Source organism: Aspergillus pseudoviridinutans (genome assembly GCF_018340605.1).
Source record: "Aspergillus pseudoviridinutans IFM 55266 DNA, scaffold_7, whole genome shotgun sequence".
Lineage (NCBI taxonomy): Eukaryota > Fungi > Ascomycota > Eurotiomycetes > Eurotiales > Aspergillaceae > Aspergillus > Aspergillus pseudoviridinutans.
In genome coordinates, this window is record NW_025091287.1 from 2,059,780 (window position 1) to 2,070,514 (window position 10,735).

Sequence of the window (10,735 nt, forward strand, 5' to 3'; positions counted from 1 at the left end):
TTACGCACTTCCCTCTGTACAATGACCTCACAGGACATACAAATACGAAGTACCATGCCCATGGTCGCTGTCAATTACTCGATGTGCTCGGTAACGACCTTGTCCCCTTTCTCGGCATCATCGTCTCGAAGTATCTCGGGTCCCTTGATTTTCCTCACTTGCAAGACTCCAATTTCAGCCAGACTGACTCCCTCTGAACGAAGTTTTTCCAGGTACTTGGCCGCTTCGGCTTCCTCTTCTCTCTCTTCAGCGGACATCTCGGGACCCCAGAAGAGGAAGAACAGTATATATGCCCAGACGGCTCCCAGGAAGATCCCCATAACCTTGCCGTAATCGAATCGCTTCTGATTAGCGGCAGTAGGGGGCAAAGGATACCTTGACCCAATGGTTGACTGGATTGTAGCCGACGCAGACGAGGCAAGATTTCCAAGTTGATACGTCAATCCGACGAGAAGGGAGCGAAGGGCAGGGGGATTCACTTCCATTAGATGGATGGGGATAGGCCCCCAGACACCACCGACGCAGAACTGCTCCCAGAAGACAGTAGCGATCAAGCTCATGTCGCGGGGCAGAATATACACCGGAACCAAGGCACCCCCAATAATACAGGTTACCATCATGGTCAAACGTCGGCCAAAGAAGGTACTGATGTAGCCGAAGAAGTTGGCGCCGACAAAGGCGCCGGCTTGTCCCACGACCGTGATGACCGTGACTTGGGTCGGTTTGAGACCGACTTGGTCTTTTAGAAAGGTGGGATAAAAGTCCTGGCTTCCATGAGAGCAGGAGTTGAATCCCGTCATCAAGATGACGAGGTAGATGAACAGCACCCAGTTCTCTTTCAACGCTGTGCCCGAGTCCTTTAGGAACGACCGAAGGCCCATAGCGCGGACATGATCGTCCTCTGCGTGAGCCTGCCGGATGCGCTCCTCGCGCTCGGCAACCATGACCTGGAAGTGATTGGTCTCTGGGAGCATCCAGCGGAAGAGGATGATGAGGACTGGGGGCCCCGCGCCAAACCAGAACAGACTGCGCCACCCGTGAGTAGTGGTGGGGACAAGGGCCCGGTAGAATGCAGCTGCTAGGAGGTATCCGATGGCGTATCCCATCTCGAAACAGCCTGATAGTACTCCGCGAGCATCGTAGGGAAGGTCCTCGAGAGCGGTGGCCGCAGCCGGGCCGAAGAGACCTGAACGGAGTTGTTAACAGAACGGCAAGGGATATGGTCTATCAGGACGATTATACCTCCCATCGCTATTCCGTACAAAGCGCGGACACCGAGGAACTGTGGCAGAGTCTGACAGAATCCAGACGCAAGCTCCAGGACTATAAAAGTTGACATTGTGATTATGAACGGCCACTTCCTTCCGTTTCTATCCGAAAAGAAACCAGAGATCAAGGCGCCCACTGATCGAAGCATTAGAGTGACGGTGATGCCCTAACATAAGCAACAAATGTCAGTGATCTGCATTATGAAGAGCTGAAAGAGGACCGGCTTACCCAGGTAACACTGGTGACGGAGACATCAAAGTCCTTTGCAATCTCAGTCACCGTCATGGACACGGTGAAGAAGTCGAAGGAATCCCAGGTCCATCCCAAGAAGCCAACAAGGAACATCAGCCATTGGTGGGAGGTCAGTTCCCGCAGAACAGAAATAGGATTGCGGATTTTGTTCTTGGAATATTTCAGCTAAAATCAAACCGCATATAATGGGGAATAAGCGTCCTACCCGTGGAGGCCTGAGACTGGTGAATCGAGTGACGATGTACCGGCCTATCTGACTCGGGGAGTAGAACCACCCCGCGGCCATATGGTTTCTCATGTTGATAGATTCAGCAGTCAATGGTGGTTCTCAGGTCAGGTCCGGTGAGCGCAGACTCAGCATGGAGAATGACAAACGTGGATAAATCTGCGTTTAAATCCTCTCATCACTCCGTACAGACAGTCTGCATGCATCATGGTAAAGTCAGTCAATCTCCTTCCTATTCGGTATACAGACTCTACACTCTGTGACGGCGACGAATGAGCCCTCTACGTTCAGTAAACTATGGAAAAGCACTAGTCCCTGTGGAACTGCCAATGCAAAGAAGCTCAAAGACCAAGTGGTCCAACGTAGCCACATCCCTTATTCCGAGGTATCTTCGACGGTGCTTACCCCGGACTTCCCTGCATTCCCCGCCTATTCTCCAGCTAGATGCCATGAAAATGCGGGGTAATGAGCCCTGAACCAATCCATTCGCCCAAGGTTCGAATCGTGGCTCAAGAAGCGATGGGATATACCCACTACCGCAACCTTATCCCACTTTTGCCTATCGCTCTCCACCATGCAAAATGGGGTTGGCTTAAGCTCAGAGCTTCAATTGGCCTGAGGGTGGTAGCAAGCTCCCTTGGCTTATTGGGTGGGTTCCATCTCGAGACAGGATATCGTACGTCAGCCTTTAGCGCAGAAGCGGCATTTACCTAGCTCAATTGCCCCGCACGACCTTGCGGGTGATATCATTCAAGGAGAAGGACGACTAACTTTATATCAGAGTATTGGATGTCATTAGCGGGCAACCTACAAGGCCCGCAGCTGGGGTATCCTAGTATAGCCACGAGAATGTCCATATCTAGGCACTCGGCCGATATACTATAAAGCTAATGTCCTCAGACCGCTTTGATTCATTGCCAGTGCCTAGACCTTGTGCAACTCAGATAACGACGTCCATGCGTCTCACCTTTCCTGGTGCCTGGATCTAGCCTCACTGGCCAGTTGAGCTTTTCATAGCCGACAGCATCATGGCGACATCGAGCCAGTCAAAGCAGACAGGGCGTCCCTTACTGTAGCTATGACTGCATGCTCAGACCCATCTGATCTGGCTGTTATCGGAGGAAAATACCAGAAAAACGGTTATTGGTGGGATGACCCGACAGCTGGCGACGGTAGGGTGGTCATGCTGTCGCAGAGATATACCCCGTTCGCAACGGCGTCAGAGTTGCGCGTGTCCTGGAACTAGTTATAGGGCGAGGGACGAGCGCCTACACGGTAAGCCCCATGGCCTCGGACATCGCCTCGGTGACTTCAAGGACAAAGTGGCAGCGGTTAGCGATGGAGCGGCAGTTCTCGTCTGTCCTAATGTTGACGTTGTCATCAAGGAGTTGGTCGAGGGTGTATCATTCGTAAATGCTTAGCTGGACTGGACGCGATCCTTGTTTTGGCAGGGAGATACTCATCAAAACCTGCTGCCATGCTTCGCTTTGCTGCCGCCGCGCGCTCCTCGACTGTTCCTCAATTCCAGGGATGGCCATGGGTAGAAGGATGCGCCGTATTCAGTTCCATCCTAGATCTTTCCACTGGTTGCAATGTCGCTCGAGCTAACAGCTTGACGGGCATCAAAGGAGGAGGGAACGATTGCTCGTCCGACATGTCAGAGCTTGCAGAAGTTAAGGCCCCTTGCCATGAACTGCATCGGTCACATTTTCCATGTTTGTATCTGATAGGGAGGGAAGACTGCGAGGATCCCGGGATTCCGGCTGCCTATACCAGCGACTGAGTCTACATTCACTGTACTTACAGATAATACTTACACGATGAGTCGTGGGGCTAGCTTCGGGGAGCATCAATTGTCCCGGGATGTGCGCTGGCCGTAGTATTTCAGATCCATGTCATTGGGGACATAAAACCTTTCGGCTCGACAGAAGATCGCAACCGAGCGCACAGCTCGAAGAGGGTACCAATAGTTGAAAGAAGCCCATACTGTTGTTGAAGACTGCCAATGTAGTAGTAATCTCGTTTGGTGGTAATACGATTGCATCGAGGCCGTCCAGTAGTATTTATATGATCATCTACATATTATTCATCATGCATGAGTAATGTAACTGCTATCCATACCGTGCCCCTGCTGTTGATAATCAAGAATAGCGATTGGCCATTTGATTTGGAGATACTTTAAGCACTTGATTCTCTGTCTGCTTTCGGAACTGGAGGAGGGGTAATTGTGGCAACATGCAGAACGGCAGATGATGCACCAACAGCATCAGCTCCTTTCTCGTATGTATTATGCGCTGGCACTTCCTTATTGGCCTGTGTAAGCTGCCGACAGGCAGATAAACTGTGCATTTTCTGCTGTGTATTATTCTTGAGCGAACTCATGTTTCTGCACTCGAAGAATGATGGCCGAAGTCGACTACCCGGATCCCGCGCTACAAGAACTGATCCGCCCCATCTCCTCCACGCTTTCCTTCTATCTCAACGGGACAAGGATAGACCTACAGAATCCTAACCCGCATTGGACATTACTGGACTTTATTCGATCCCAGCATGGTTTGAAAGGTACGAAACTGGGATGCGGTGAAGGTGGATGCGGGACCTGTACCGTTGTCTTGCAAACACGCGACATTCGGAATCCCCGACGAATTCGACATTTGGCCGTGAATGCATGTTTGTATCCATTGATCGGGGGTAAGCATAAGAATCCAGTCCCAAAAACGATACTCACAATGACTTGGCAGTGGCTGGCAAACATGTCATCACCGTGGAAGGACTGGGCAATGTCGACCATCCGCATCCTTTACAGGAGCGGTTGGGCAAGTTACATGGCTCGCAGTGCGTCTTCGGCGCAAATAAAAACAAAAAGGTAGACGCTAACAGTGTAGATGTGGTTTCTGTACGCCCGGCATCGTCATGTCGCTGTATGCCCTCATCCGCAACGCTTTCGACCCCGATACACTCGAGTTCACCTTGTGCGAGGATGACATAGAGATGAAGGGCCATCTGGATGGGAATCTCTGTCGATGCACGGGATACAAGCCCATTTTAGAAGCAGCCAAGACGTTCATCCAGCAGGATCTGCAGCTTCCGTTGCGCCAGTCCGAAAGATCCAGTCCCACCACATCTGGCAACTTGACTATCTCTCCTGACTCGTGCGAGCAGAGCAGCGGAAAATCTTGCGGGCGACCGGGGGGCTGCTGCCGTGATAACCCTGGGTCATCCTGTCCATCCAGTCCGAGTAGTTATGGTCAAAGTTCGCGGACCAGCGTGTCATCCCAGGTAGGACCATCGGCACCCCAATTCGACTTCATTCCGTACACACCGACAACGGAGCTCATCTACCCTCCTGGCCTATCCAAACACATTGATCTTCCTTTGTGCTATGGCAACGAACAAAAAATCTGGATACGTCTTACCACCCTTGAGCAGCTGATCCAGATCAAGAGGGCATGTCCGTCGGCCACTCTGGTCAACGGTGCCAGTGAAGTGCAGGTGGATATTCGCTTCAAGAACGCGCACCATCCAGTGTCGATATTCATCGGAGATATCAAGGAGCTATCGAGCATCAGCACCGTCTCCACAGCTGGAACAATATCTGAGCTGGTCATTGGCGGTACAGCATCACTGAGCGACATTGAAGCCGAATGTCATCGTCTCATTCCCCTGCTGCAACCTCGGGCGTCAGTTATTCAGGCCATCGCCAAGGCTCTGCGATATTTTGCCGGTCGCCAGATCCGTAACGCGGCCTCTCTTTCTGGAAATATTGCTACAGCTTCGCCTATCTCGGACTTGAATCCGTTGCTTCTGGCAGTCAATGCAACAGTCGTCTCGCGCACAACACAAGGTGAACATTTACAGTCTATGGACTCGATGTTTCTTGGGTATCGCAAGACTGCGCTACCGGAGGGAGCAATAATCACCCAGATTCGCATTCCAATCCCATCGCCCGAAGCACGCGAGATCACAAAGTCCTACAAGCAGGCCAAACGTAAGGATGATGATATTGCCATTGTCACCGCCGGTTTCCGCGTGAGGTTAGATGATCAAGCGCTAGTTCAAGAGGTTGCTCTAGCATATGGAGGCATGGCTCCTACCACGGTTCTTGCACTAAATACCAGCAAGTCTCTCATCGGTAAGCCTTGGGGAGATACCAAGGTCCTGGATGAAGCATTGGACGCCCTTCTGGTTGATTTCAACCTCCAATACAGTGTTCCCGGTGGCATGGCTACGTATCGACGGACCCTGGCACTCTCGTTCTTCGTGCGGTTCTGGAACGAGGTCCTCTCTGACCTAGAGATCGGAGGCAAGGTCGACACAGATCTTACGGACGAAATCCACCGGAAAATCTCCCACGGGACACGCGACAACAGAAACCCCCATGAGCAACGGGTAGTCGGCAAACAGATCCCTCATCTATCCGGGCTAAAGCACGCAACCGGGGAAGCAGAGTATGTGGACGACATGCCGCCGCAGCACCGCGAACTATTCGGCGCGATGGTGCTATCCCAACGTGCTCATGCCAGGATCATCTCGGTCGATTGGACGCAAGCACTGCAACCTGGTTTGGCGGTAGGATACATCGATCACCACAGCATCCCTGCGGAGGCGAATGCCTGGGGCTCTGTCAAGCGTGACGAACCGTTCTTCGCCGTTGACGAGGTTGTGGCTCATGGGCAGCCGATCGGCCTGGTCTATGCGGAGACTGCGCTGCAGGCACAGGCAGCCGCTAAAGCAGTTCGCGTGGTATACGAGGATCTCCCGGCGATCATAACCATTGATGAAGCGATTGCTGCTCGAAGCTTCTTCCCTCATGGCAAGGAGCTGAGAAAGGGTGCTCCTCCGGAGAAAATGCAGGAGGTGTTTGCTCAGTGTGACCGGATCTTCACCGGAACGACGCGTGTAGGCGGCCAAGAGCATTTCTATCTCGAGACCAATGCAGCGCTGGTAATCCCACACTCGGAGGACGGTACGATGGAGGTGTGGTCCTCGACGCAGAATACAATGGAGACACAGGAATTCGTCAGTCTGGTCACTGGAGTGCCGAGCCATCGCATCAACGCCCGGGTCAAGCGCATGGGAGGGGCCTTTGGCGGCAAGGAATCCCGCAGCGTGCAGTTGACCTGTCTACTGGCCATCGCAGCCAAGAAGGAACGACGGCCCATGCGTGCGATGCTCAATCGGGACGAGGATATGATGACCACAGGCCAACGGCACCCGGTGCAATGCCGTTGGAAAGTGGGCGTCATGAACGACGGCCGGCTAGTTGCGCTTGACGCAGATTGCTACGACAATGCCGGGTTCTCGTTGGATATGAGTGGCGCTGTGATGGACCGCTGCTGTACGCATCTGGACAATTGCTATCACATCCCCAATGTGCATATCCGCGGCTGGGTTTGTCGCACCAATACCCACAGTAACACCGCCTTCCGCGGGTTCGGCGGTCCCCAGGCCATGTTCATAGCGGAGAGCTACATGACTGCGGTGGCAGAGGGTCTCAATATTCCGATTGATGAGCTGCGCCGGCGGAATCTCTATGAGCAAGGGCAGCTGACGCCGTTCCTGCAGCAGATCGACGAAGACTGGCATGTGCCATTGCTCATGGACCAAGTGCGACGGGAAGCCCGGTATGATGAACGACGCGCGGCCGTGGACAAATTCAACGCGCAGCATAGATGGCGGAAGCGAGGGATTTGCCTCATCCCGACCAAGTTCGGTCTGTCTTTTGCCACGGCCCTCCATCTCAACCAGGCCGCCGCGTCGGTTAGGATCTACGCGGATGGATCCATCTTGCTCAATCATGGCGGCACGGAGATGGGCCAAGGTCTCTACACCAAGATGGTGCAGGTTGCCGCCGAGGAACTAGGAGTCCCTGTTGAGAACGTCTACACGCAAGATACCTCGTCTTATCAGACAGCAAATCCCTCACCAACCGCCGCATCAGCCGGAAGCGATCTGAATGGGATGGCGGTCAAGGACGCCTGTGATCAACTCAACGAGCGCTTGAAGCCGTATCGCGAGAAGTTTGGCCCAGACGCGCCCATGTCTACGATTGCGCATGCTGCCTACTTTGATCGAGTTAGCTTGACAGCAAGCGGGTTCTGGAAAATGCCCAAGATTGGGTACCGGTGGGGGAACTACGATCCGAAGACGGTGAAGCCGATGTACTACTACTTCACACAGGTATGTTGAATGCCACTCTGCGAGACAATGCTAATTCGGTAGGGCGTTGCATGCACGGAAGTAGAACTGGATCTTCTGACAGGCGACCACACCGTCTTACGCACCGACATCAAGATGGACGTGGGACGATCTATTAACCCTGCCATCGACTATGGTCAGGTCGAAGGGGCGTTCATCCAGGGACAAGGACTCTTCACAATGGAAGAGTCTCTATGGAGTCGGGATGGACAGTTGGCCACTCGTGGGCCTGGTAATTACAAAATCCCCGCTTTCGGAGACATCCCCCATCAGTTCAATGTGAGTTTCCTGCAGGGAGTCTCGTGGCAGCATCTTAGATCCATCCAGAGCAGCAAAGGATGTGGTGAGCCACCTCTGTTTCTGGGATCCACGGTGTTATTCGCTCTACGGGAGGCGTTGAAAAGTGCTCGGGAAGATCATCAGGTGCTGGAACCTTTGGTACTGGACAGTCCGGCGACTGCGGAGAGGTTACGCCTGGCTGTGGGAGATCCGTTAGTTAAGAAGGCAACGGTTACGGTGAAAGAGGGCGAGACTCCTTTCTTTGTATCAGTGGCATAAGAAGCGGGAGACAATAACAGCTACATTGTCTACGTATCTGCCTCTATATCAGGAATGATCCATAATACTCCTCTACCCAGTCGGCTGCTTTGTCCCCTTCTTTCTCCCTCCATAGACTTAGAGCTCCCACGTATCCATCTGGTCGAACGATGATGATGGCGGCTTGATCACTACCCAACTTTCCCACCCATCTGTCCGTACACTGTTTGTCGTCCGCATCATCCACATATAAGGTCCATCGGCTCTGCTGCAGGACGTCCGGCAGATCACTGATCTCAAAACTGGATTTCGACGACTTTGTGACCAGAGACAGTGTGAAAAGGTGGGAAACAGTTGTATATCTTTGTGGCTGAATGTAATCATCAGACGCTGCCTTCCCTCGCGGTTTCTCGTTATATGACTGCTGTGCGAGAGCAGATACCGGGCCCAATATCGACTTGGGGTCCTTTAATCGAGCGCAAAATGCATCAAGGAAGCTCTTCGTGGACGGTATATCTGGAACCAATATGTAGATTCGAAATTGGCCCAGCATCGGAATATCCAGCTGGATATCGACCGGATTCGCATCGATATATCGTGTCACTTTTGCCGGAACGAGCAGCGCCCCAGGGCGAAGCTCTCCCCCAGTGACTCGATCTGATTGGATCTTTGTCAACAGGCCCGTCGAATACTCTGCGCCGACTCCCGAGATGAAGCGGATGTTGTCATCGAAATTCTTGGCCAGCGCGGCCTCACCTTGCTCAAAGGCGTTGCAGTGCTCTGCATCAAAGCGAATGAGATCCATTGCAATCTTACGGCGCTCATCCTCATACGTGGCTAGCAGGGACTTCTTAGCTAGCCCACGACAGACCAGATTGAGCTTCCAAGCGAGGTTAAAACTGTCGTGCATGCTGGTATTGGCTCCTTGGGCGGCCAGCGCAGAGTGGCAGTGGCCGGCCTGGGGAGATCAGAATGCCTTCATCATCAAACGCAAGGTACGACACATACATCACCAGCAATGAATATTTGCATCTCCTCGTCGTTGAAGTGGCTGGCAACTCGTTGGCCAACGACGTAGTTCCCGAACCATTCTATCTTGTCAACTTGATTCATGCCCTCTATCCGCTACTGACGTACCAATTGACTTCCACTCTAGCTTGAACGGTGCCATGGCCTTCTTGGCCAGGGCCATAACATATTCTGGGGTTGCTTTGGCCTTATCTACTCGCTCGCCCTCAGTAGAGCTCAATTCGACGTACAACCGTGTCATATTGCGCTCACGAGGGATCCACAGAATAGAGCCTACCGAATGCGACCGAACAGCCACTTTGCTCCAGAGGTCCGGAAAGCCGGTATCAATGACCCCTGGAGAGGCAGTGTCAGTGCTCTTCCGGAGCAACGGGGCGCATACTAACCATCTAACACCCCCCAGGAGGCGTTCGTCATTTCTCCTTCGAGCTGCGCATCAGGAATGAAATCGCGTACTTTGGAACGCGCTCCATCACATCCGACCAGGTATTCCGCGCGAATCGTCCTCTGTGTTTTTGTAGATAGATCTTCGTAAGTGATAGTCAACTGTTGCCGGTCTGGGCTACGCGAACAAGCTACAAAGCGGCTGTTGCGAGTAACCCGCGCTCCGCGTGCTTCGATATCCCCAATGAGCACCTCTTCTATCATTCCTTGATGCGCCAGAAGAATATACGGATCTGCCGCTCCCACCAGATGATCTGGGTAGTGTATCTGTCGACCCTTTCGGTGCAGCGGGGTGTTTTCGGTGGATTCCTACTCAGTCAGTCTATAACCCTTCTTGCGGGACGAATCCTACCCAGAACGAGATATCGTACACGCGAACACCATTACGAAGTAGGGAATCTGCGAGCCGGAGCTGCTTGAAGGTCTCGATGGTCTTGGGCTGCATGCCATCCGCCTTGCCGGTTGATGTCTTGTCGGGTCGCTCATCGAGGATCACGACGGGAATTCCGTAGCGGACCAGATTGCACCTATTACTGTGAGATATGATTCAAGAATGGGGCAGTCGACTCACGCCAGCATCAGTCCAGATGGACCAGCGCCCACAACAACCACAGTCGTGGAGGCATCGGGCGAAAGGTGCGCCATGAAGCTGTCGTGATCGGACAATCGGATGCTCTGAGATCTCACTTGTAGCTTGTCTAATTATGTGGGTAGGTGAATCCCATCGTGATAGATCCTGGTAATTTTTCTCCGCATCCCAGTAGTCAACTGGTGCACCTG

The 10,735-nt window shown here is 52.9% G+C and overlaps 3 protein-coding genes across 3 annotated transcripts; 1 reads left to right on the forward strand and 2 right to left on the reverse strand.

Annotated features, from left to right (window-relative positions):
• Positions 1 to 74: 74 nt before the first annotated feature.
• Positions 75 to 1,819, reverse strand: Asppvi_010033 (sugar transporter family protein; the record flags this gene model as incomplete). Its single annotated transcript, XM_043305879.1, has 4 exons — positions 75 to 1,186; positions 1,243 to 1,435; positions 1,498 to 1,671; positions 1,727 to 1,819. The coding sequence occupies 4 exons, from the start codon at positions 1,817 to 1,819 to the stop codon at positions 75 to 77; spliced, it is 1,572 nt and encodes a 523-aa protein (XP_043161814.1).
• Positions 1,820 to 4,149: 2,330 nt separating this feature from the next.
• Positions 4,150 to 8,503, forward strand: Asppvi_010034 (uncharacterized protein; the record flags this gene model as incomplete). The annotated part of the gene is made up of 4 exons (XM_043305880.1): positions 4,150 to 4,438; positions 4,489 to 4,582; positions 4,633 to 7,927; positions 7,970 to 8,503. The coding sequence occupies 4 exons, from the start codon at positions 4,150 to 4,152 to the stop codon at positions 8,501 to 8,503; spliced, it is 4,212 nt and encodes a 1,403-aa protein (XP_043161815.1).
• Positions 8,504 to 8,546: 43 nt separating this feature from the next.
• On the reverse strand, positions 8,547 to 10,600 carry Asppvi_010035 (uncharacterized protein; the record flags this gene model as incomplete). The annotated part of the gene is given in 6 exon segments (XM_043305881.1): positions 8,547 to 9,440; positions 9,491 to 9,600; positions 9,620 to 9,847; positions 9,898 to 10,264; positions 10,308 to 10,482; positions 10,527 to 10,600. The coding sequence occupies 6 exon segments, from the start codon at positions 10,598 to 10,600 to the stop codon at positions 8,547 to 8,549; spliced, it is 1,848 nt and encodes a 615-aa protein (XP_043161816.1).
• Between the last annotated feature and the right edge of the window lie 135 nt (positions 10,601 to 10,735).